This window comes from Harmonia axyridis, chromosome 1, assembly GCF_914767665.1.
Source record: "Harmonia axyridis chromosome 1, icHarAxyr1.1, whole genome shotgun sequence".
Taxonomy (NCBI): domain Eukaryota; kingdom Metazoa; phylum Arthropoda; class Insecta; order Coleoptera; family Coccinellidae; genus Harmonia; species Harmonia axyridis.
The window spans coordinates 16,867,904-16,895,243 of NC_059501.1; the positions used below are offsets into that span (position 1 = coordinate 16,867,904).

Here is a 27,340-nt window from a genome sequence, read left to right on the forward strand (position 1 = left end):
ATTATGTATTTAGTTCGTGAGGTGTACTAACACTCAATTCTGGGATTAGTGTTTCCTCGTCGCGGAGAATCTTCAATCGCCTCGATAGCTCAGTGGCTAGAGCAACGAACTAGTGATTCGGAGGTTGCGGGTTCGAGTCCGGCTCGGGCAGGTACCTCTTCCAGATTTGAAAAATTGTCTGAATGCCTTTAGATGCATTCAATAAATCCTCGAATTATTTATAATTCACATTCCTCGAGGATGAGAGCTCGACTCCCAACAGAGATTCATTGAAAGTACAGTGAAAAATTTTTTGTGTGATTTTTATCATCTTTCGGAATGTGTTGAGAGCCCAACCTCAAAATTTTCGCTGTAGACATGTAAAAAAATTGTTGGATTTATGTAATTTTTTTTTTCAACAGAAATTCTCAAATAATTGAGTTCATTGATGAAATGAAATTCAATTTGGCAACCGAGAAAAACTCACGTATATGCAGGTTTTCAGTCATTTCGAAATTTTATCTTGGCCCTTTCCGAATTGCGCACCCAAAAATACTTTGATATGACCAGAAATCGTAATTGCAAAGGTATTAGACTGACCACAAGAATATTGCTCAGAACACCCTGTATCTTTCTTATGCTTCGAAAACGAGGTATCTGTAAAATGATTCCTTCGTTGTCATCTACACGACCGTATATCTTTGTCCAGTTCATGGTGAAACACCCTGTAAGTTTAAGATCTACTAAGGCGCTCGTAGCTGGAACGATTAACCTCTATTTCAAATGTCTCAGGATGTTATTTATTGCCGATGTTACGAATTGAATGATGAACTATGGCTGTTTTTCAGAACTTTTCAGACTGGAAGTTTTATTGGATTATTATTTCAAGGGGGAACGATGCTCCCTTGCTCCATGCAGATAACGATTGAATAAAAGCGATATCTTCTTGTTCTATAAAAATATTTCCGTATGGTATCCGCAGCTCTTTATGCTTTCAGTTTCCAACTTTCCTGCTAACCATGAATTGCCCCGTCATCCAGTTGACTTCACGGTATCTGCACAATAAGTGGCTTTTTGCGACGTCTCGTTTCATCTCACTATACCATCTCGAACGTTCCACATAACAATGATCCTGAAGGATTCTTAGATCCAATTACCTCTTCATTCTAATAGAGATCGTTTCGACCAACTTAATGAGACCTCCAGTCTATTGATCTTAATTCTCCTGGAAATTCCCAGTTCAGAAACAACCACAAGGAATTAGTATTACCTCTAATATTGCTTTCGCTGTCTGAAGACACGTTCCGCTAGATGGAGCTTCGGTAATTACGAGGGGAATTATTTAGAACATTAGTCGACGGAATCTCCTCGAGTTGTTCTTCAATATTGAGCTATCAATTAGACGGAGAGGCTTTGTGTTCATTTCATTAAATCTCGAATTCGTCTGTGATGTTTGGAGCGAAGAAATTCCCTGTCGGAGTTGGAGATATTTCATCCAAATTCGAACAATCGGAAGTATAATTCACTTAATTGAACTTTGGATGTGTATTTCCCTACAGGCGGGGGATAATGATGGAAGTTCACACTTGATGAAGGATTTGTGACAAAAAGGAAGCAATCAAGTGTTAATGTTGAAGAATTTTGTTTTCGAATTCACAGGATTTATTGGAAAAAATCTTTGAATTGAGTGGAAAGTAAGAGTTAATACGAATTCATCGTAAGAAATCAGTTCAGAATGAAATTATCTGAGCTGATGGGCATGATATTTTATTTGTTCACTTTTCTTCTGAAAAATCAGTCCTCTATCATCTCTCGAGAAGTTTTGATTTACACATACACACCTTTTACAGGGTATCCTAATAGCGCTATGACAAATTGTGACACATGATGGTTGTGCTTATTCTGAACATTTTTTCCTATGAATAAAGGTCCGATTCGTTTTCGTTTTATAAGTTGAAAAAATTTGAAACAATTCATTTTCTTATTTGACTTAAAAGAAGGCCGATTTACGAAAATACCATTTGAAATAAGGAAAGCTCTATTCTCTAACAGTCCTGGAGAATCATACTTTGATGTTTCTTCAGTCGAAGGATGTTTCAATGAAGTTGCACAGTAACCAAACCAGATTAAATCAACAAAAAAATAAAACAATGATGCCTTTACCGAAAAAAAGATATAATGATTTACCAAAAAAAAAGGATAAAATAATTCATAAAGTAAATAAATGAAATTATAGATAATAATATCGAAAATTGATGAAATTATTGAAATATGTTATATCCATAGAGTAATAAACATAGATAGAGGGAGCATAGGCAATTTTTACATTTCCCCAACATGGTTAGATTAAAATTCGAGGATATCGGCGGTGGTAGTCAAACTCTATGAGATCTATCTCATTTATTGTATCATCCTCGAATTGTCAATTTATTGTAGTCGATATCAATAAGTTGATGGTTAGATTACGTTGTCGGATTGTGATATATGTTCAAATCCACAATGTTACTATATCGTTATGAATGTATATTATATTGAATAAAATATATTTATCTCAGTGATTCCCGATTAAATATGCAAATTTGACTATTTGGAATCCGATATTTCTCCAAATTGTCGAATTTATAACAAGCAAAATATTTATTATTTTCTGTATCTACCTGCTGAAATCCAAGGTTTGGCAAACTTTTGCTCTCCTAGTGTCTTAGGTTGTTTCACGTCAGTTGGCACGCTTGAAGCTTGTTTTCTGAATTTCTGATATATTTAGGTATTTATTTCAATATATTTTGAGTTAATATGAAACTTTTATTCACTATAGGATATAAGAAGTGCGTTCTTTGTGGAGAAACTCGCGAATTGAGTGAAACATCGTATCACTGATATGTTTTTATCTCCGCGCGCTTCATGTCAAATTTGATAGTTCATGTTGGGGACAAAATTTGCTTACTCTATCCATGTTTATAACTCTGAGTTTATATTCAACTGTTGCTATCTATGTTTTTCCTGCCACCTTCAGCGATCTTTCAAAAAAGTTTTCGGAACGTATCCGATACTTACCAACCTAACGGCGCAAATATCACCAGAAAACCCCACACCGCGTCGAAACGACGTCGCTAAATCAGCGTTATCTCGGCGTCCATAAAACTTCCGGAAATCTCGATTCGGGATCAGGGATGTGCAATTCTGACTACCCCCAGGCCGGATCACACCCCCGCCTATTCTCCTTAACCCGGGGTTAATTCAATAAACCTCCGGCTGTCATAAGCGATGTCAGCGAAAACGGGACGGTCGATTCGAAAGGAGGGGGGGAACAGAAATTATGCAAAATGGCACGCCGACAGGAATACAGGGAAACTACCCGAATTGTCATTTATTCATGGCTGTACGTAAGCATCTTGAGGGGGCGCTATGATTGATACATCACCCCGGGGTTGTTCCGTTTTAAGGGACGCTGAGGGTAAATTCGATTTCGTACACATCCGCCTTGATGTCGAGCCGTTATGTTGTTGTCTATGCTAAATCGGGACGATGCGAGGCTTCAGACAATAATATTGTTGGGGTGGATTTGTTGGTGGTAGTTTGAGGGATGAGGTTTTGATATAGGTTATATGTTAAGGCTTATGCAGGAAAAAGAAGAATTTCTCTTCAGTTCAACTCTGTGATTATTCGCACCATGCTATCTCCTGTATAGATTGCTTTCCTAATAATATTTTAAATATTCGATTCTATTCAATGATAGTATTCTCTCGCTTAACAAGGCAAATTGAACAAGTTACAATCTTCTATTTTCCTTCATCTACAATCAACATTTATTATAGTCCGTCGAAGAAGAAACAACTTTTGGTCCTTCGAGCCGGATATAATCATTAAGTTTTGAGGATAGGTTCTGGTTCTTATCTTGGCATAAATTTCATTTCTACCCGATTCATTCCAATTATATCTTACCTCTCAGATACTAGGACTGTCAGATTAAAGTCACGTTAACTTTTATGTATTAATACTTTCCTTCAACCTTATGAAAGTGACGAGGAAATCTGGCTTTCGGAATGGAGTTCTTGTAGGAAAAGTTCCAGGTTTAATCGACGTGAGACTGGTCATGTTCGTTCCAATATTATGCAATATTAAGCTCTCATTAGCGTGAGGGTGGATTAAATAAAAAATTTTAATGGAGATTTGTATTTTTTTTTCTTGACTGATTCCAAAGGTTTACTATGGACAAAAATAAACCAAAATTCAATCTGAACTGTTTAATCTTTTTGTTAATTATATTTCGCATTCACTAAGATCATTTTCTTTTTTTTTCAGTCCTAGTAATACAGCACTTGCTAGCCCAGAGCAAATTAAGGAATACTTATTGAGCTCTGGAACCTGTAAGTGTGGATTAGAGTGCCACTTCAAGTACGACAACGTCTTCAATTTTGATCCTAAGGTAAGTTTTTTGATATATAAAATCATATGTCAGATGTAAGGGCGAAATGGAAATATATATCAACAATTCTTTCAAGAAAACTATAATTAACATTAACTAAAATAGTTCATTGTCCACATTCCTTATACTTCCATTTTCAAGAGAAAAAGATTATAGCTACAAGTATTTCTTCATAAAGATAAAAGATTCACTTATTGGCAAACTTCATTGAAAACTATAATTGTCTCAGTGTTGTACAAAGTAATAATAGCGCGCATTCGCCATTTTGTAACATTGGAATAGATACTATACGGAGCCTGTAGAAATGAAGAACTCTTTATATATTTCATGACTATTGATGATGAACTTTTTACATACTCAGAGACAAATTCTGGTTTGGAATCATCATCTGATATTATTCATAAAACTTGGAATTCTTGTTGGTACGATAGCTCAATGTCAAGTTCATCTTGCTTGATTGATAATTTCAACTTCAATACTAGCGTAGTGGACATCGTCCAACCTTTGAGGTTGTTTGAAAGGGGGAACCGAAATAACCCGGAAACAAAAGACCTTTGTGTTCAATTCCCAGATATTTTCACTCCGTTCTATCATGGATGACATAAAACTCCCAGACACATTTTTCTCCGTGAAAAGACACCAAAGGTATACACAAACACATATTCATACATCTCTAGGACGATTTATTCCGTTTTATGATCTAGATTTCTATTTCAGATATGAAGCATAAAACATTTTTACGACCGAATAATAACGTATGGGTCATAAATTTCTTCTTAGAATTGCTACTTCGTCCGAAATATGTTACGGACCTTTACATTGGACGTCCTGAAATTGAAATATGCGGTCTGGCGAATTAAAATCCCTGCGCAATAATATACTTACTCCTCTTGTACATGCTTCAAAAAGTGTTTCTTCAATTTCTAATTTTTCCTCATTTAAAGTTCTTCCTCAATAATTCTTGAAGTATTCTTTTTGGGTATAGGGTTTGCTTAAGTAATTCTCACTCTTTTTTATTCGTTGAATCGATTGAAATATTGGTTCTAATTTGAAAATATCCCCGTGGAGATATCTCATAAGCCCACTTTCAGATCATTCAAAATGAGCCGCAAAAGATACTTGAAACAGACCATCGGTTGAGGTGTTTTTCTTCGTCGATATCTTACCTCATTTTCCTTTCCAATTCATCCCTCCTTTATCCCTAACAGGTAACACAAACATTATATGTATTTTCTCTTTTCAAATTATGTTTAGTGAACCCCTACATGTAGTGGAAATGCTGAGTAGTAAAGGGTTGGCAGGAAGACATAGCTCAGCGATATGCCCACCCATTGCACATTGTTATACACACTTCTGTTATATATGAATTTGCAATAAAGAGTTCTAATAATAATAATAAAATTTTGAGTTTTGATATATTTGAGTTGCACAAGTTCATGATCTTCTTGTAAACACCCTGATGTACTTCATCCAAACCGCGAACAGGTTTATGATAGTACGTATTTGCAGAATCGAAAATGGTAAAGGTTTTTTCGCAAAAAACTTTTTTCGCAGAGATATTAAAAAAAAGGTGAGTCCCCATCGCCACCATTTCTTTTAAAAGTTCCATTACCTCATGAACAGTTGAGTTTTTACCCAAGGCATGGCATATAGCTGAAATTTTCATCAAAAAGACTTTCAAATGATGCAATAATATACTGGGTGTGCCATTTGAAATAAGGAAGTAGTGGTCTGTTTCCAGTATAACCGGAAGTTGTAGACAAATGAAAATATTTCAGGGAGAAAAATAATTGTCTCAAACCCCAACATGCAAATTTTCAGCACAAAATTGTGATCAGTTTTCCATAAACTCCTAATTGGCCATCGCGGTGAATCACCCTGTATTATACACTTTTTTGCATTCCGACCTGTGAAGGATTGCCATTAATATTTCAAAAGAGTTTCAACGCGTATGTTAGACTATTACATGAGAATTGAGCTGGGAGCTTGGAACAGTCGATGTTTGGTTTGTTCACAACATCCTCTGTTAAACTTCCTCAATGATCCTTTTCCGGGCTACTCACTTCGATAGAAGCTTTTCCGCAGCCCGAATTACTTCTGGGCCAAGGGAATCGAGTCACATACCCCATCTTTCATCCCTTCGATTTATATTCAACCGGAAGCGCGGGGCTGATACCGGGAAACACAAACAAATGGTAGCAATCAATTTGCCCCCATGAATATCTTATAAATCCGAGATGGAGCGTCTGAAAGGCATTCCCATCTCTTGGACCCCTCTTATCTGCGAATTCTTCGATAAATCATGCCATTTTCCCTTCGACGAGCCGGCAAAATTGCAAATGTCGAGGGATCTTTTTTTTCATTATTGATAGATGAATCAGAAGAGTTCCCTTAGGGGTCAGGGTTTTTGATCTTGAAGAACAATAAAATTCTAAAACATAATGGAGGGCCTAGTTGATATAAGAAGGTGAAAAAGTTTAACAAAGTTTTCACTCTAAGATTTACCCTCTGTCTTCGGCTTATGATATAGAAGTAACTATGTTAATTCACTCTTCTCGTTTATTTTTCTTCCTGTTTATTTTACTGTCGAGCCAACTTGGATAGCTTGGCCCTTAATTGTATCTGTGCTTATTGATAGATGAATCAGATGAGTGTCTCTTAGGGGTCAGGGATATTTGATCTTGAGGAACAATAAAACTCTTAAACATAATGGAGGGCCTAATTGATATAACAAAGTGAAAAAGTTTAACGAAATTTAACTATGAGATCTTTGTTTGGGGTTGAGTTAGTTCAATTTCAACTTACTTACTGTTTTTATCTCTGTCTTCTTTGGCCTATGATTATACATGAGTGGCTACGTTAACTCACTCTTCTCGTTTATTCTTCCTCTTCAGGTCCAACTTTGGCAGCTTTCCCTTCAATGATATCTGTGAGTCTTAATTCATGACGTTTGCTACGATTGGGTTTTGCTCTCTTCAGGGCTATGCTGATTATTTTCCAAATTTGTCTCATGATCTTATCGACCTTCAGCTCTCTTTTAATATTATTTTTTCTTATGGACCATGCAAGTGCAAGACTTTCAGTGTGTTCATGTGGCAGTTTGCGGTTTGTCCCCTTACGGGGGAGCAATACAACATTACTGGCAGTATTATGAACTTGTTTATTCTCGTCTTGTTCAACTTGCTGATTTTGGTCAGTAGAGGATATAAATGAACATTTCCACGTCTAAGTTTCTTTTTTCTCCTCTAATTCTCTTTCACCTTCTATCTGCTCACTTAGACTTGCTACTGAACAAAATAGATTGGCTCTTTGCAGATTGACTCTGGACTTACATTTTTCCATCCACTCTAAGATGGTGGCTGCCATCTATTTCAAGTTTAATGTTCTTCAATTCAGCCAAGAAAAAGTGGTATCGTCTGCATAATTAAATTCTATCAATGAAGAAGTTCCCAAATATCTGTTTTTCTTCTTGAGTAGAAGAAAAATATACATATCCACGGAATAATTAACTTAGCTTTCACCGAAAAGTAACAGGTTGTTAGAATATTCAGTGTAATAGCCATAGTGATTGAATTCAGTGCACTGAGAGAGTACGACTCTATTGACAAATGAAAATTTTATCCCAAAATGTTAGAGTGTTTTACTGAAGGAAACTTCATTTCATTGAATCGATTTTCAGATCTTCAGTTGTCCCTATTTACAGTGTGACGTTCTTTATGTTGAGATGTTATGACTTTGTCCTTATGAACATTTAAGGACAAGTAGTACAGGAAAAAAATTCCTAGTAAATCTGCCCCAATCATCCTGAAACTTTTGGGCATCATCAGAATTTATACATTTTACAGATAACATTGGTATATAAAATGACAAGAAGTGGCTCCAAATGAGAACCCTGCGGCACTCCCCATTCAATCCTGTAAAAGACAAATAAGCATATTTTGCCATGACAAAATGAAATCTGTTGCACAGGTATGAAAACAAATTCGAGAGAACTTGCAAAAGTGTCGCATGAAGGACTTGGCCAAAAGCAATCGTTTCTATTCTCAAGGATATCAACTACAAAAAATATCAATCGGAATAATTTTAAAGGACAAATTTTTCGAAATGACTTGATACAATACAATTATCAGGAACTTTTGTATACCAGATAAGATTCCTACCGAACCAATGACATTGTTACACGATATTAAGCCGCCACAATCGATCCATTACCACCCCTTCATCAGTAGCCCTCATATTTAACGACTCCCCCACCCCTCGATCGTGTAAAAACCGATAAAGCCCATCGGAATCCCAGCCTAATTTCTGAGTGGCGCCCCCATGAAGCCACACCAGATACCGTTGTTCCTCACTCTGAGCCAATTCCTCGGACAGACGACACAATAACGAACGTAAACAAGGGACGCCCCGGCTATCAATCTCTAGCAGGGACGATGATAAGCCGATTAGTCGGTAATTCGAAACCCCTGCCTGAGGCACCGGCCCGAAATCGACGCGGGACAATCGGACGGTACGCCAGGTAGAGACGGATCACAAGTACGGGCAGCGTTGGAGAGATAGAGGGGGACCCAGATATGGGCGAAATCGATACCGCATCACGCGATGGGGGCGTCAGGCCGCTGCGTTTCTGTAGCGCTCAATAGGTTATGGTGACAGCAGTATTTAAGAACTAATGGTGTCGAAGAATAATGAATGTTGAAAGGATTATCAAAAATGACCGCATTTCAATTCTAATATTGAGATGAATATTTTTAGTAGCGTTAGGCCGATTGAAAAGTCCCCGGTCTGATACACAGATGGCGATGCTAGTATTGAATCCATATGATTTTTGGTTAGTACCAACCTTCAAACGATACATGTCAAAATTTGATAGCAATCCGACCGTTAGTTTGTGAGATATTGCGTTGTGAGTGGAGCTACTTTTGTTATTTGAAAAAGGATGAAAAAAAAAAGACTTTCGTGTGCTGATAAAATATTGCCTTTTGAAGGGAAAAAATACAGTTGAAAAAAAATCTTGGCTTGATGAAGAGTTTCCGGGGTCTGCACCAGGAAAATCAACCATCATTGATTGGTATCCTGAGTTTAAACATGGTGAAATGAGCTCCGAAGACGGTGAACAGAGTGGACGCCCAAAATAAGCATTTACCGACGAAAAACTCAAAAAAATTGACAAAATAATTTCGAATGACCGTAAAGTGAAGTTGATCGAGATAGCAGATTTGTGAAGGCATCATCTGAACGTGTACATGATATCATTCACGAATATTTGTACATGAGAAAGCTCACAATCGATCAAAAGCTACAACGTGTTAATGATTCTGAACAGTGTTTGAAGCTGTTTAAGTGCAATAAACCTGAATTTTTGCGTCGGTATGTGACAATGGATGAAGCATGGCTCCGCCATTTCACTCCAGAGTCCAATCGACAGTTAGCTGAGTGGACTGCACATGATGAACCGAATCCAAAGCGAGTAAAAACACAACAGACAGCTGACAAGGTTATGGCATGAGGATTCTGGTATGCGCAAGGTATAATATTCATTGAATACCCCCAAAAGGGCCAGACTAGCAACAAAGTTCATTTTGTAGTGTTATTGGATCGTTTAAAGAATGAAATCGTTAAAAAATGGACCCATTTGTAGAAAAAAAGTAGCTGTTTCATCAAGACAATGCGCCGTGTCACAAATCAATGAAAATAATGGCAAAATTGGGATTCGAATTGCTTCTGCAATCACCGTATTCGCCAGATCTAGCTCCTAGCGACTTTTTCCTGTTCTAAGACTTCAGAAAAATGATCGCTGGAAAGAAATTTAGCGCCAATGAAGAAGTTATCGCCGAAACTGAGGCCTATTTTGAAGCGAAAGGCAAATCGTACTACAAAAATGGCATCGAAAAGTTGGAAGATCACTATAATCGCTGTTATGCCCTCGAAGGCAACTATGTTGAATAATAAAATCGAATTTTGCCAAAAAGATGTGTTTTACCGGAGACTTTTCAATTGGTCTGTTATTCTCGTTCGCATTAAAATTCCATAAATATTCCCCAAATATATTTTTGATTGTAGTTTGTATTTCTGGGCATTTTTTCTTTGCTTAGCACTTTTATACTGTGACTGTGACAAAACGTGACAATTTGGAATTAAATTGACAACACAAAATTGACACGAGTGAAATTATTATAACGTCAGAAATTCCAAAAATGCGAATTGCGATTGTGAGATTTATGTTTAATAAAGTATATTTATTCTGTTGAGAAAATTGATTTATATATCAAATATGGATACTAACACTTGAAGATGTCTCAAGTACGGTTACATAATGGAAATTTAATACTTTAAAACGTCTTAAGGATGGACTCGACTACGAGACTGGCGACTGCTGGCACTTAACAGTAAGTTCTATCAATGACGGACATTTTTATATTCTTTCACTGAATATTCAAATTCGATCGGCGAGTTGGCAAGATGATGAAGCGAATTAAAAAGTCCTCGCGCTATCTAGACAGCCAATTCGAAAAACTTGGAAATAGACGAGGACGACGCGATTGCGGCTGACCTCAAGGCGAAAAGGTTTTTTGTTTTCGATGCGAAACACTTGTCGGTCTTCGTTTTGTCCAGGATTTCCTTTTTATTCAATTACGACGGTGGAATGGCCTCCCTTGTTATCTGCCGATTCAGATGTTGCTTTTTCGCTGCGCCAACTTGTCTATTTTGTCGCTGGAACAGAGGGGGAAATGGAAGTCTTGTTTATGTTCGTGCGGATTAATTGCGGTTGTTGTTCCGTAAACATTCGATGTTTTTTTGAACCTTGTAGGTTTTCTGAGTTTTCGTCAGAGGTTTATTAGGTCTTTCTTTTCGTTAGAAATTAGTTTTTTGTTTGTTTATTTTTTTATGATGGACTTTTGCATGGTTCAACAATATAATTCAGTAACTTTGCCTTAATGTTTCAGATTTTTCAAATTTATTCGGCCTTTCTTTCCATTAGAAATTAGTTGATTTTATTTTTTCTGATCATCGCTAAGATAGGTAAACGTTCGTGACGCTTATATCGTTTTCTGCATGATCTTATCATTTTTTTCCTTCGATTTAAATTAATTAATTTCCATCTAATTATTGACATTCAAAAGTAACGTTTAAAGAGGTATTATGCTCAATGAATTGCAGTGAATAGTCATCAATAATAAACTAGGCACAACATAATAATATGTACCTACAGAGTGTCCCAAATTCGATGCTCACTGAAAGTATCTCTAAAACTATAAGATTAAGAGAAAACATTTTTAAGGACCCCCGAGCTCTTTTCTCGAAATAATAAGATATCAGAAAGCAGATCATAGATATTTCGATTCGTTCTCGAGTGTCTGAAAAGTGACTGTACCTTGATTTCTCTTTGTGATATGAAAAATTGTTAAACGTTTTTTCTTTTCAGTAGTTCTTATAGTTTATTGATACTCATAACAGATCATAGAAATTAATTGCCGTTTAAGAGATATAGAGCAAGACTTGTGTTACTTAAATAGGACACCTTGTATTTTTCAACACAGTTTTTTTTTAGATGCAGATTTATGGAAAAGTATCCCGTTAGAGGTTTTTCCAAAAATGTCAACTGTTTAGAAGATATTGAGTTTTCGTCTCAATATATTGATGAGACACCCTATATATAAATATTTGCCATTTATTTGGAGAAGTTATTCGCATATTTTGTGTGCTTTGTATAATTGTAATCCAGTCATATAGGGTGTCCCATTTGAAAAAAAACAACATTCCTCCATATCTCTGAATCCATAATTAATTTCTAATTGAATTGGAGCACCCGATATTCAACTAAGTTACAAAAATATTTAAATGCATTCAATGTCGAAATAACTAAAAAAAAATATGTGGACAAAAAAACTGCGTTGAAAAATATGCGGTGTCCCATTTAAGAAACACCATTTCTGCTCTTCATCTCTGAAACAGTGATGAATCTCTATGATCTGTTATAAATACCATACAACCCATAAAAATTACTGAAAAAAACGTTTTAGAATTTTCTGAGTGTAGTTCCAACAATTCACATTGTCGCCCTGGAAAGTATCGCTTTTATATGCAGATGCACAATGTACTCTAATCAAAAAGAGAAAAGTTTCTATCGTTCAACCCAAACAGACGAAACGTCTCGACTCGCCAGATCGTTGACCTTCGGCATATCGATAGGTGGTCAAGATGAATGTCTACCAGATGAAAGACGAGATAGGAAGCGTAGATAGCATAAAGCCGGGCAGTCAGAATCCCAGCCAAGAGACGAAAAACCGACGGCGACAATGAAAGGGGTTGTTTGATGGCCAACGCCATCTACTGGCCGGCTGCTGCGGGACGAGATAAAACGGATGGGGCTAATCGCCGTTGGCTGACAGGCTGGCTTACAAGAGGACATCAACCCGAGAGGCGGTGGTGTGAAATGCTCCTACGGAATTACAATAGAGGTTGAGAAGACGGGGGTGAACGGATGAAAGGGATATATACAGAGTGGGTGAATGAAGGTGTTTTACTTTTGGGAGAGATTGAAAAGGACTATTCAAGCGTGAATAATAGATGGGTAGTTGATTTTTGTATCTAATCCGACAATCGGCATGCATTTCCGCTTGTGGAAGGAAAAAAGGTTTGCTGGAAATTTAAAGTCCTTATATTTCTCGAAAACATTTTGTGAAAATTATGGCAGTTAGATAAAGATAACATCACATGAAAAATATTCAGTATTTCATAAGGATTTCAAGAGCCAAAAAATGTACAGAGTGATCTATTTGAAACTACCTCAGAGTAATAAACATAGTTAGAGGGACCATATGTCGTTTCCAGTAAGCGCATTTTGTCCCCAACATGAACTATCAAATTTCACATGAAGCGCGCGTAAATGAATGAACATATCAGTGTTACGATATTTCACTCAATTCGCGAGTTACTCCACAAAGAACGCACTTCTTATGTCCCTTAGTGAATCAACGTTTCATATTAACTCAAAATATATTGAAATAAATACCTAAATATATCAGAAATCCAGAAAACAAACTTCAAGCGCGCCAAACGACGTGAAACAACCGATGACACTAGGAGACAAATGTTGCCAAACCTTGGATTTCAACAGGTATATACAGAAAATAATGAATATTCTGCTCATTGTAAATTCGACAATTAGGAAAAATATCTTATTCCAAATATTCAAATTTGCATATTTAATCAGGAATCACTCAAATTAATATATTTCATTCAATATAATATACATTCTTAATAATATGGTAAAATTGTGGATTTGAAAATAATTCGTAATCCGACAACGTATTCTATAGATATAGTCCCTATATCTATGTTCATTACTGTATGGAAATAACAAAAAATATTATGATTCCAGAAAAAATAAGAATGTAAATATCACCCTATTATCGACCATATCTCAAGTTGAATAAGGCGTTCCATACTGAGACCTCAGTATAAATACCACAGATTTCTTAACACAGCGTTAGTTTAGTAGTTTACTATTTAACATCTTTGTAAATTTGATGTAGAACATTGGAATAAAAATTTTGATTATTTTTTTCATATGTCAAAATCTGACAAAAACTAATTTCCACCAATAACCAACGCTCAAATCTGAATTGAAAATGGGTTCTAGATGCGAAAACCTATGACAGCACCTGTTAGCAGTTTTTTCGAGTTCACTTGCGGCAAAACTTGACAGTTATTGTCATGAAAAATTACCATGTCTTTGAAAACAAAAAAATTATGGTCTTATATAATAGTTTTATCAATCGGTTGGTTTTCATATTTTATCCAAATAAATGAATTGATAATAAATAAGTGGAAAAGAAGAAATTATCTATTAAACTTTAAGCACCCCTAGACTTTTGATAATTGAAAAAAAAAACATATTTTTCAACCATTTGTTTACGTAAGTTTTGTTTGGATGGAGGCCCCCTTGAACCGGAGGCTTTCGGCGATAGCCGACCTGACTAGATCGTACCATCCTGCATATTTCCAGCAACGTATTGATAAAAACGTCAACGCAGCCCTCATCCATCCGATCGAACCGAAAAATTTAAACCCTTTTCCGCGAAATCTCGCTCGCCTAACTAAAAATCATAGTTCCCGGATAAATCCCCGCCGCACACGGCCTTCCCATGCGTAAATCCGCGTTTCCACGGCCTCCCTAACGAAGGGCCGATATTCCGCAAACATTTCCCCGTTGCGAGAGGGGTCGGGGACGGTTGAAACGGGGGGCCGAAATCGGTAATCAAACACGGAACGAGAAACAACGCTCCGAAATTTAAAATACCGCCCCCTCGTCGTCGAATCTGCATTGTAAAGCGGGCAATAACGTACCGCGAACCGATGAAACGAGTGCATACGGGGCTTTAGGATCGGATATTTGCCGCGGCCAAGTTTTCGGTTTAATTAATTCGTAGTTCTCGATTGTACGGTCGGGCCTTTGTTCGATTCACGCTGAACCGATCCGCTGTATGGGCAGAAACGTGGGGTCGTTTTTGCATGGAAAAATTGAAAAAAAAATGAAAGGGGGAAGAGGGATGGAATCAGTGTTTACATGGATGCTTGGGATTTATCCTCGATGTTTGCGTTGGTTCCAAGAGTGGTTTTTGAGGTTTTGTACTCTCAGGAGTGAGAGGGAATATTGGTTTTTTGATAATATGAACCTTTAGATTCGTTGGAGAGAAAAACATTTAGTCCTATTGAAATTTTCAGTTGACGTGTTGGAATGAATAGAATCCACATATTTGCATTTGCTCATCGTGCATCCTGAATTTTATATGGTACTATCTACGGCCTAAACTAAATTGTAGAGATATACGGCTTCACTTGATTTACACGGTACTTGACTTTCTTCTTCTTCTTCCACTTTTTCTTAAGACTATTGTCTTGTTATTTTCTGTTTATCACAGCCTCCTGTGACGTAGATGTCCAGCTCTCATGCCATATTTTTGGAGGTCGGCCTGGAGGGCGTCGAGTGTTGGGTCTTTTGTTCTTTGCCAATCGATCAATTCCCATTCTGTCTACGTGGTCCCTCCTAACTTTACTACTTTAAATCAAGTCATGTAATATTTTTTTAATGTCAAGTCAAGTATTTATTCATCAAGTACTTGAAAAGTCAATAACATCCTATCAAATTACTTAATTTTCAGCAGTTTTATCGTGTAGTGTGCACATCAATAAAAAAATGTTCAAATGCAAAACTTTCATTTACATATGCATACAACTTTGATTCCGGCTTTTCTCCCGGAATTCGAGGCTTTATTGTGAAAAACTGGTTTTTCATTTATGATTCGAAGTATTGTCCATTGCTGACCACAACTTTCTCCCATCTTTTGGCCAACGTACGAATCCCGCGTTGACAAAAACTGGTCATCTTTTGAAGCGATCTGCGAATCGATCCAATTTTTTACTTCTTCGTGAGACCGGAAGTGCTGGTGCCATTGATCCAAACGAGTGATAGCCCGAGGAAGCAACTTCTGGCTAGAGAATACGACGGGTGGGGTAGGAGATTCTATTTCAACGTTTCCAAGTATGTCTTGACCACTTTCGCAACATGGGGTCATACTGTCAAATCACTCTATTATGCTTTATCATCATCGTTATATTGCTCGGCTTGAACCCATTACTACTACTCTCGGCACGTTATTCCATTAATAGGGGTCTCACCATAGGTATTTGAGAGCATTCGATGAGCTTCGGCCGCAGTTTTTTCATACAGGATTTAAGCGTTCCTCTTCCGCCATTCTAAAATATTTTTAGAACTGTCAGCACATGGTTGTCAGGAATTTGTCTCTTTATTTTCAAAGTACGCTTCAACCACGACAATCTCTTCTTCATTAGAGGAAAACAGTGGTATAGAACTGGTGCTATCATGTGTGCGGCAAGTCCGGGACTTATTGAGATTCATTTTCATTGTAAGCAGATTTTTTCAATGAGTTTGGATATATTCTACTAGTAACGAACCGTTAGCATCAAGTATATATGCAGTTGTTTCTCTCTATTCATCCTCAAATAACTGAAACTCCTACATATTACCAGTCATCACCCTATTCATATCAACTCGAAATTCTCCTTAATACATATAATTTTTCCGTTCAATAAATCGTTCTTCATTGGTGCAATTACTACGAAATTTACACAGGCATTGTAACGATTGAACAAATGTAGGCAGGCACAATTCGCTCGAAGTATCATTACGGGCAATTGAAAGAGGTTAATTTGAATAATGAGCGATAATCTTGACCACGCAATTCGGTATTTTTTTTCACGTACATCAGGACCTTAAATCGGCCATTATCATCGTCATGTTAGGACATGCACACTCGCTGACATGATGGTTTAATATTATCTCTATTAAATAACCATTTTCCGCTTCCTTTATTGCCTTTTAGCATCTGATGTTTAATTCAAATTGTCGTCGAACGTGTACTCACTACCGAATTGTTGAATATTTTACGGTGGGACAGATGACATGGTTTTTAATGTATTAATTAAGCCGTGGCATAAATAAAAGGCGAATCTGCCTGCAATTAATGAAGGCAGCTGGTACGGACTGAATTAAAGGTAGATCGTCACGGGGACATAACAGATAAATAAAAATTAATCAACGTTGGCGTGCTCTGCGGGAAAAGCCAGAACTGTTGATTCATACAAAAGATGTTTTCGAGTGAAAGAATTCCTACAATCGAATGCAAAATTCCACGATTTCAACACCCTGATTTATTATTTCCCCCATTTGAGTATCTTCACCAATAAAAAACATGAGGTTTTCGAATTTTAAAAAAATCAATAATACTAAGAGATAGGTGCAACGAAATCGGACGATTTTTACATATATGTAGCTGGGAATAAAACAACAACAATAACTGACGAATCAACCTTCTAATGAAGGAGGATTTAACGACTGATTATTCAAGGAGAATCAGAAAAAAAAATAAAAACAAATGTCTACAGCAAGAGCATGACGAATGCCATCAATACATATGCATTCGATCTGAACATACAAATGACACAAAATGAGGACTTTGATGACAAAAGCAATCGAAAGACAACTCTGCTGAATAAGGAAGGCATGGCTAGGGATTCGCGGCTTGGCTTGATTATCAAGCAACTTGGCTTGAGTTTGACTTGATTTCAAGTCAAGCTCGAGTCAAATCAAGTATTTAATTATCAAGTACTTGAATCATATTAAGCTACTTGATTTTTAGCAGTTTTATTGTGTAGAGTCACATCAATAAAAAAATGATGAAATGAGAACGAACCTTGTGAAAAACACTTTCATTTATTGAACTTATTGTATAAAAATATCGACTTTTTTTAAATAGGAATTGAAATTTAAATTGAATCACTATAAATCATAACAAAATGAAAAATAAAGTTTCTTAATATTGAGAAACCTCCAGGCTTCGTTTGATTTCATAATTTTCCATCCAAAATCTAAGACACATGAGGCATATCATAGATTTGTCGCCTAACCTATTGCGTTCGAGGAATCACCTTATTCAGTCTACGCGCGCACAATATTGCAGAAATAAATGCTGTACGACGAGTGCATATCAATCTCAAGTAACAAGCAGCTTCATATCAAGTCTACCAATAAATTTCTAAAATCAAGTCAAGCTCAAGTATGTAATATTTCACGAGCTTGATTTTCAAGTCGAGTAATTCGTTAAAATGTCAAGCTACTTGTCTTGATGAATCCCTAAGCATGGCTTGCTAGGCATCATGCAACTAACTCATGGACATTTAGCCTACGAACTTACTAACTTCTAAGACCAAGCAAATTATCCAGAGGTCGACCAAACATTTTGTGAAACAAACGAATCAACACCTTGACAACTGCTAAAGGAGCATGTTTCATAGAACTACCAGACCATCCCAGAAAAACTGCAACGAAAGATGTCCCTGCATAGAAGAGGCTGCAACGACATAAGCCAGGAGAATGTGGACAAGGCTGTGTCTAACTATTGGCTTACATCGGATGGAATGTATCCAGAAACAGAAGGTGTTCTTCTTTCCGTCCAAGATCAAGTAATCTCAACAAGAAACTACTGCAAACATATCATGAAGGATTGAACAACATATCACTGAGGATCGATACCAATATAGGTGTTTAACGAAAAGAACAATCCATCATATCACGGGTGGATGTCAAATGTTTGCATCTAACGAATATAAAGAAAGACATGATGTAGGAACGAAGATTTCTTTCTCACCAAGAATTGGCCACCATATTAGGAGTAATACAGTGTGAAAAGAACTACTAAAAGAATAAACCGGATTGCAGCCTGTATAAACGCTTCAAAATGTACCGATCAGTCAACTATATAAACTGCAGTTGAGGAAGGTTTGTTTTTGGCGTCACGAATATTTTTTTTCAATATTTGGCCTCCTTCTAAGTAAGATCTCGATTGAAATTGTTCAAACGACCGCATCATTCTGTCTTTATTCAACTAATGTAATATCTCCTCTGATTATCGCAAGGATATTCACCATACCAAGAGGCATTCTTGCCAACACTGTATATACAACTATACAGTTTTCCAAGAGACGAAACTGCTTGTATTTCCACTGAACGCCTTCGTAGCGTTTCACTTCCACCAGAAATTCCTTTGCCATTATCGGAGTTCATTCTCGAGCGTTTCAATCCCAATTCCACTGCCAACTTTTCCATTTAATGAAATTATACGTCTTGGAGAACATTTTCCGACATCGAGTAGCCTGAGCGCTATCCTTCTGGCTGAACCCAAATTGAATTGCTGTTGGAACGCGATATCGGTCGATAAAATATCGGAACAATCCTTGGGGGGTTTGGTTGGTGGAGCATGAGGGGAGGAGGGGGTGGAGAACGCAGAACCGATTGAAACTCCATATCTGGATAATAACCCGAAGTAACGACGAAAACAGTCGGCCTTAGATTATTCAATTTCGTTGTTGGGGGGCTCTACGCTGTTTTATCGTTGTTTGGGATGTTGATGCCCATTATAGAGGGAGGTGGATTTTGTCTGGAGAATCGTTCCCTACTAGCTTCTGCCCTCGCTTCTGCCCGAGTGAGATCTATCTTTAGATTACGATAAGTTTCTTCATTTTCATCCGAATTTGATGAAAGAAAGCCGTAATTTCAGTTCGAGCTGTGATTGATCGAAAAAGAGGAAAAAGTAGGAAAATACACTGCGCAAAAGAATTAACGCACATTATGGACATCTCAAATTTATTCTACAACTGAAGGTGTTCTCAATGATAAATACTTTTATCAGAATTATGCATGCATATGTTATCCACTTTCAACGTTTTTCTTCAATACAGATGTTTTTTCCCAGCAGGAATAAAAAAAGATGAGATTATCAGATTTTGAATGTATTGGCTGCATTCTGAAAACAGTTGTTCTCGATCAATTCTAGTGATCAATAGTTTTTCTTTCATTTGATTTTCTACACTCGATCGCTATGCAACGCGAAACACGCAATTTGACCCAAGAGGAATGTGCCCAAGCGGTAGTTTTGCGAGAAGAAGGGTGTACATACGCAATAATTGCAGAAAGGTTTGGAGTTTCCCATACAAGTGTGTCCAGAATGTTGCAGCGATTCAGGGAGACAGGTATGAATGTCCGAAGACCAGGACAGGGTAGACCACGGGTAACAACTCCATTGGGAAGAGGCTGCTGGGAAAAAACATCTGTATTGAAGAAAAACGTTGAAAGTGGATAAGATATGCATGCATAATTCTGATAAAAATAATTATCACTGAGAACACCTTCAGTTGTAGAATAAATTTGAGATTTCCATAATGTGCGTTAATTCTTTTGCGCAGTGTACATTCAGCAGTTTCACAACTGAGCGTGTACAAACACACAGAAACAGAGAACTATTGGAATTTTGTTTTGGTGTTATGTTGCTTCACTTTAATCAGCCAAATTAATTTTGTAGAATTCATTAGTTGAAGAAGCATTGAAAACAATCGTGATTTGAGACTATTTTTTGAGGCTTAAATTTTTCAAAATTTCTTTGATTTTTGCCTTCAAAATTGTGTTTCCTATCTTGAATCCAAAAGGTAGGAATGTTCTATATTCATAACACTTTACTGAATAAATTTTGAGCTCATCTAAAACGTAGATTTTTTTTCAAAAGTTCGACTACTTTTGAAGTCACCTTCAAAAGTAATACATGTAAGTACTTCAACACTTCCCTAATCTTCCAATACCCCATTTGTATGAAGATTTATCGTTTCTATCAAAATAGGCATCAACTTCAGCAATCACTCCTTCATTAGAGCCAAAGTTTTTTCTCTGGAGCATGTTTTGAGGTTAGCAAATACGTGATCCTCTGGAGAATGAGATGATGAAGCGTGAAAAGTCGTTGTTTCATTATCCATTTTTTCAAACAACCGTCAACATTTTGATCTTGAATTTTATATTCCCCAAAGAAGGAAAATTGCCGAACTCTATGTTCATAATTCAAAATTGATCGCTTGAATATTTCATTGGAATAAATGAAAAGAATAAGATCATTAAAAGCTCATCGTTAGTGACTTTGTGAACGATAATTTTGGTAATTCATAGATTGTTCGAGGAGGCCTTCACAACTGGCCCTCCAGATCATCTGATACAAACATAGATAGAGGGAGCTTATGTCATTTTCAGTAAGCAAATTTTGTCCCCAACATGAATTATCAAATTTGACAAGAAGCGCCCGGAAATGAAAACATATCAGTGATACGATATTTCACTCAATTCGCGAGTTTCTCCACAAAGAACGCACTTCTTATGTCCCATAGTGATTCAACGATTCATATTTACTCAAAATATATTGAAATAAATACCTAAATTCAGAAAACAAGCGCGCTAAAAGACGTGAAAGAACCGATGACACTAGGAGAGCAAAAGTTGCCAAACCTTGGATTTCAGCAGGTTGAAATAATAGAAATAATAAACATTCTGCTTATTATAAATTCGACAGTTAGGTTAAATATCGGATTCCAAATTCCAAATTAACAGGTGAAAGTAGTGGTATGGCGCCATTTGTTCGTCAGGCTTGGGAATTCTTAAGTGACGTACTCTTTTGGCTGGAATTTGGATAAAGCTATTGCATGTATGAGGCGATATTGAGTTGAAGGAGCTTCTTATCGGACCTGCTACTGTAAAATAGTCCAAAGATTTTATATCCCAAGTACGAGGCGGCCAATTATTATCACCAAACCTAAAGATATACTATTTAAAGAGAGCCCATGCAAGATCATCAAGCTTTTTCGTGTCTGGCAATTGACGTTGTACTTTCGACAACTGCTGTCGAGGATATTCCAATGATTCAAATCGTGCCGTCTGATTCATTCAACCTTCACCTCAATCAACTCCAAAAACGAGGTAACACTCGAACCAGAAGCCACAATCCCAGATGGAAGAAACCTTATAACAACCTAATTCAATTCCGATACCAGAGAGGCAACGTTTATCATCATTTGCAGAGAACCTGACGAAAGCAATTCCTCAGTGCCATAACCCAGACAGCTGCGAAAGCTCATTCACAACGGGCGATTCCGTCTAGCGTTACCAACCCAACCGCTCGAAAACATCTCATTCCGAAGCGTTTTCCCCTTGAACCTATTCGGTCGCTCCACTGACCCAATATTCGACGTTTCGTCGAATTGCGACCGCGATCATTCTGGGCAAACGAATTACCTCTCCCCGAACGTCACGGACCGCTGCACGCCAATGGATCCGGCGAAATTACATCTTTAATATTGTATCTCTCGGGGTCACTCGAGTGGCGTTATTGATTCTGCGGGATCCGTTCCGAGGCGCAGAATTTCTCCGAAATTAATGGGATTGTTTGTCTCGACTCGGTGGTCTATTGTTGGGGATAGCGACAGACTGGGAAGATTGAATCATTGCGCTGACTCATAGGAAATTCGTCTTAAACTTTTAGCCCCCGTGTTCTGGGGATTACACAGTGATTCACTTCGATATTTGCGGTTTTTTTCGGCGTTTGTTCGATTGACGCGGAAATAGCTGGTCCAAAAATAGACCTCTGCGGAAACCCATATGGTGTTAGCATTTCCTCCGGAAATATTGCAGTTTTAGCATTGTTGGATGCTTGCGGTATGAAGTGGTCCAGATGAAAAAAGCTTGTCGGAAGAGGTATTCATTCGACGGAATTATTCTCGTTCACATGTTCTTTTTATTTCATTAACCGACCAAATAGAAGTTTTCCTGTTCGAAACTGTTCAGTGGGGAAATTAATTTTGGAAATATGAAAAGCATGTACTCGTAATTGTCACGAATTCAATATCAATGGAGTTCCATTACATTTGCATTTTTGAAGAAATTTTCATAACCTTCATTTTCAGTTTAAATTTTAAACTTATATTGAATTCTAATGCATGTGACTTTTGATGTCAAAATCTCAGAATTGTATATAAACTCTATGATTTTTACCTTCGTGGATCAATTTATAATTTCAACCTCAGAGTAATAACCATAGAAAGAGGGAGCATATGTCATTTTCAGTAAGCAAATTTTGTCCCCAACATGAACTTTCAAATTTTAACATGAAGCGAGCGGAAATGAAAACATATCAGTGATATAATATTCCACCAAATTCGCGAGTTTCTCTGAAAAAAACGCACTTCTTCTGTCTTATAGTGAATCAACGTTTCATATTAACTCAAAATATATTGAAATAAATACCTAAATATATCAGAAATCCAGAAAACAAACATCAAGCGCGCCAAACGACGTGAAACAACCGATGACACTAGGAGAGCAAAAGTTGCCAAACCTTGGGTTTCAGAATGTAGATACAGACAATAATAAATATTCTGCTTACTATAAATTCGACAATTAGGAAAAATATCGGATTCCAAATATTCAAATTAGCATATTTGATCGGGAATCACTCAAATTAATATATTTCATTCAATATAATATACATTCATAACGATATAGTAAAATTGTGGATTCAAAAATATATCACAATCCGACAACGTAACTCAACCATTTTGGGGGACATGTAAAAATTGCGTCTACCTCTATCTATGTTTATTACTCTATGGTTAACACCATAAGTATTCTATGGTCATGTCATGATATAATTGATGTGTCATTATGACATCTGCATTGCTAAAATGTTGAATCACAGAATCGATGAACTAACCAAACTAATAACTTGCTCATCAAAAAGTTCTAATACGATATTACGAATTCAAAAACTCTTTGGTTCCCCAATAGAGTGGAGTCCTCTTCCGAATGACATAGCAAAAACGAAAACTCCGCATTCTTCTTCTCTGCTCGTTCGCAATTCCCCCGCATAAATGATAATTAAATGTAAATATTCAGGGGTATAAAACCGGAGGAAACTGATGCAAAAACTATAAAGCCAGATTAAATCTGGGGATGCGCCGCTATAAGGCATCATTGCTGCAAATAAGACGACCTCGCCACGAGGAGAAAGGTGGAATGGTAGCGACGTAGAATGGTTTTTCGATACGACAAAATGGGGTTAGACGTCGTGTTTGGATGCGGGGAGATGGGACGGGTAGAGCAGTGACCCCTAGATTGTTCCGGCAGATTACTGTAACAGCATTGCTCAGTTTGTTTTCCTTCTGTCTGAAGGATCTCCAGAATTTTCGTCACTATCACGTCGCTTGTAGATTCAATTGAAAGAAAGCTTTTGGCTTTTAAAACAAACTGTGCAGAAGGACTTAACACTTTACTCAATCAAGTTTCGGCCCTAACCAGTAAAAATACATTTTTTTTAGAAACTTCGACTTTATTCGTCAGACATATTCACCAATGTTCATCGAATTTTTCAAGAACTTTTCTGTAGAAATATTGGTCTTTGCTTTCGAAATATGCTTCAATCTGTGTAATCAATTCTTCATTAGAACCAAAATCTTTTCCTGGAGTATTGTTTTGAGGTCCGCAAAAAGACAGTAATAACTGAAAGTCAGATCTGGAGAATGAGCTTGGAATCGAATAGAATAGCGTTTGGAAGTGGAATTTGACTATGGCTTTCATCGACTTGGGACAAGGAGCATTGTCTTGGTGAAATATGATGTTCTCTTTTGCATTTGATAACGTTGTTCCTAAATTTCTGCACTCAATCAATCTAATATTACTATAGCTTCACCGAATCGGGGTCGTTACAATTCTAGCTTACCGGGACCTGCGTCCAAGTTGATCTTTTGTTCTTAACCCTACCTATTCATAAAAACCCAGGAAGGCCATCGTTGCTGTTAACGAAATCCTTAGGAGCCTTGGCTATTACTTCGTGATTATCCTGAACTGAATTCCATTTGAATGATTTTTAGAACATTCAGCCTCGGAAATTTGTACACTATGTGTACGGATGTTTATACTTTCTTTCCACAGAGCCTGCAGATCTCATCTGCATGACTTACTCATACGGTACAACAGGTATTTGCACCGACAGTGTCCTGTCAGCAGTCCCGCCATTACCCAAAGCTCAGCTCGTGGTATCTTCAGGAGCTCTCTGGTATGAGTCGGTGAAAACACCATAAATTTCTTTGCCTGAGCAAGACTCCAGAGGGCTCTCCTATTGCCCCATTCTCATGGTTGGGCCTTTGCTTTGGTATTTGTATTTTCCAAGCCTACAGATGGGCCCTTCAATCTAATAACGTTATGTATAATTCACTGTTAATAGTTTTGACTTTGATCAAGATAGTCAAAGAACAATATACCATCCACGTTTCAAGATACGAATTCCATAACCAACTTAAGTTTAAGTTCAGTAGTAGTTTTTCAATGTTGAGTCAAGTACTTAATTTATTTATTTATTTCAACGGTACAACCATTTTACATGATAACGAAAACAAATAAACAGTAATAAAACAAAGGAATTAATACAGCTCAGCTGAAGGCCCAGAAAATATATAAAAAAAAGATGAACATGAAACAGTTTTTTTCAAGAATTATTGAAATATCTTTTGATCGGACTCATTCAACAAATCCAAACCCGATTCATTAGATGCTCTCATCGCCCTATCCACTTGGTTGTTATAGGAATAGTTCCTGGTATGAAACTCAGGTACAAGAAAATCTGTGACACAAATTAACATGTACTGCATTGAAATTCAATCTTGACAGTAGATAGGGACAATCAATGAGGTCATTAAGGAGCTTATAAACAAACATTATCCCGAAATTTTTCCTTCGTTCATGGAGAGTTTTCAATTATAAGCCGGAGATCAATAAACTATAGTTAAAATGTTAATGAATAAATACTTGACATGACATTGAGAAAACTACAACTTGAATTAAACTTGAGTTGGTTTCAAGCCAGGCCCAAGTCAAGTAGCTTGAATATCAAGTCAAGCCGTGAATCCCTAATCAGCAACATCAAGGTCATGTGGAGGTGTGTTCTTTCCTATATAACTGATTTTCAGGTATATCCCTTCTTGGCTGGTTCGGCATGATTTATGTTTTTTCTTTGGGTTGTTAGATTTTTGGCTCGCTTTCTTTCATCACTCTGTTGTTTTGATTAACCCTTCTGTCAGATCTTTGTTTCTCGCGTATTTATTGGCAGTCTTGTCATCATTACAATTTAATACCCTAGACTTTACCAGGCTTTAGCGTCACTTGCATGGAGTATTTTCCTAGTCTATATTAAGGGTGTTCAATACCTTGTTCATACCACTGCTATTTCAGTGCTAATTTCAGTGCATTCCAATTCCAAAGTACAGGTCGGATTCATTTCATTTTTTGAGTGAACAATGACGTGATATAGTGAACTTGAAGATCCCGTTTCGATTTCCAAAAAAAAATCGATAGTATTCCGCAAATCGAACTTTGAAATTGAACACTTTCTTTAAATGACTATTCAGCTTCAGAGAGACTTCTCATTTCAAGTAACTCATCCACAAATGTTCAGTGATATTATGTGTTTTGAATTGGTGCAAAAATTTTTTTAAAATTGCTTGATTTGCTCTAATTGTAGATGTTTTTCATATGGAATAATGCTTTTTGGAACGCCTCCCAAAGGTTTACGCCTTTTTGCAACATGAACGCCAATAGAATCTTGGACTGTATTTTATGGCTCGAGATGAATGACACTTTTATGATTTACGAGGGTAGGGTTTCTCTGATTGGCTAAAATTGTGTACATTACTAGTTTATGACAATATTGCACTGAAGAATAGGGAAAGGTAGAAAACTTGTTATGAAATCATTGTTAGAATTAGAAACGATACTGTTCCTAAAATATATATGCTAGCTGATTTTATTCGTAATGATGTCTGGAGAAGTACATTTTGAGCGCTTAGTATCATAAAGAAAATTTCAAAAGTCATAAAGAAATTAAGATGAAAAAAAGGTATCTGGATTTTTGCCGAAATATGGAAAATTATTAATATTTCAGAAATCTGACAAAAAATTCTCAAAAAAAAAAATTTCTTTTGAAAAACTCCCTATTCCCGAAACTCTATCTACAATATTTACCATTTAAATTTAACCCTGAAAATAGGCAATTCTTGATTAAGAAAATTTTATCGTACTTCCTTCATTAATATTAACTTGAAAAAATTTATAGTAAAAATTTTTCGCTTCGTGAAGCCATTCTTGTATACATACCTCCTTGAAAATTTCATGTCATAAAAGTTTAAGAAATTGCAATATTTTTTTTAAATAATTTTTTTCGTTAACTCAACTCTCTTGATTTATTGCCCTAGAGAAAGAGAACAATATACATCTCTTTCAACTCGAAGAGTTGAACGTTAAATCGTTATTCCAAATTTGAATTTGAAGCAAAGAATTGTGAAAAATATTGAGAATTTTTCTACCTGAAGTAAAAGAAATATTACCAATTCAAAAGATGATTGAATCGAATATTACTTATCTTCACCTATAGCCAATAAGAGTATTGCTGATTCCTATAAGCAATTATTTATATGTATATTATATTTCCT

The 27,340-nt window shown here is 36.7% G+C and overlaps 1 protein-coding gene across 2 annotated transcripts in view; it reads left to right on the forward strand.

Moving 5' to 3' along the window:
* The window catches only part of LOC123679681 (nuclear receptor coactivator 6), a 247,336-nt gene that overhangs the window by 82,570 nt on the left and 137,426 nt on the right, over positions 1–27,340 (forward strand). For both annotated transcript variants that reach the window (XM_045617089.1, XM_045617097.1), the window contains exon 3: positions 4,282–4,405. In XM_045617089.1, coding sequence (XP_045473045.1) covers positions 4,282–4,405 — 124 coding nt within the window. The remainder of the gene's footprint in view (positions 1–4,281; positions 4,406–27,340) is intronic.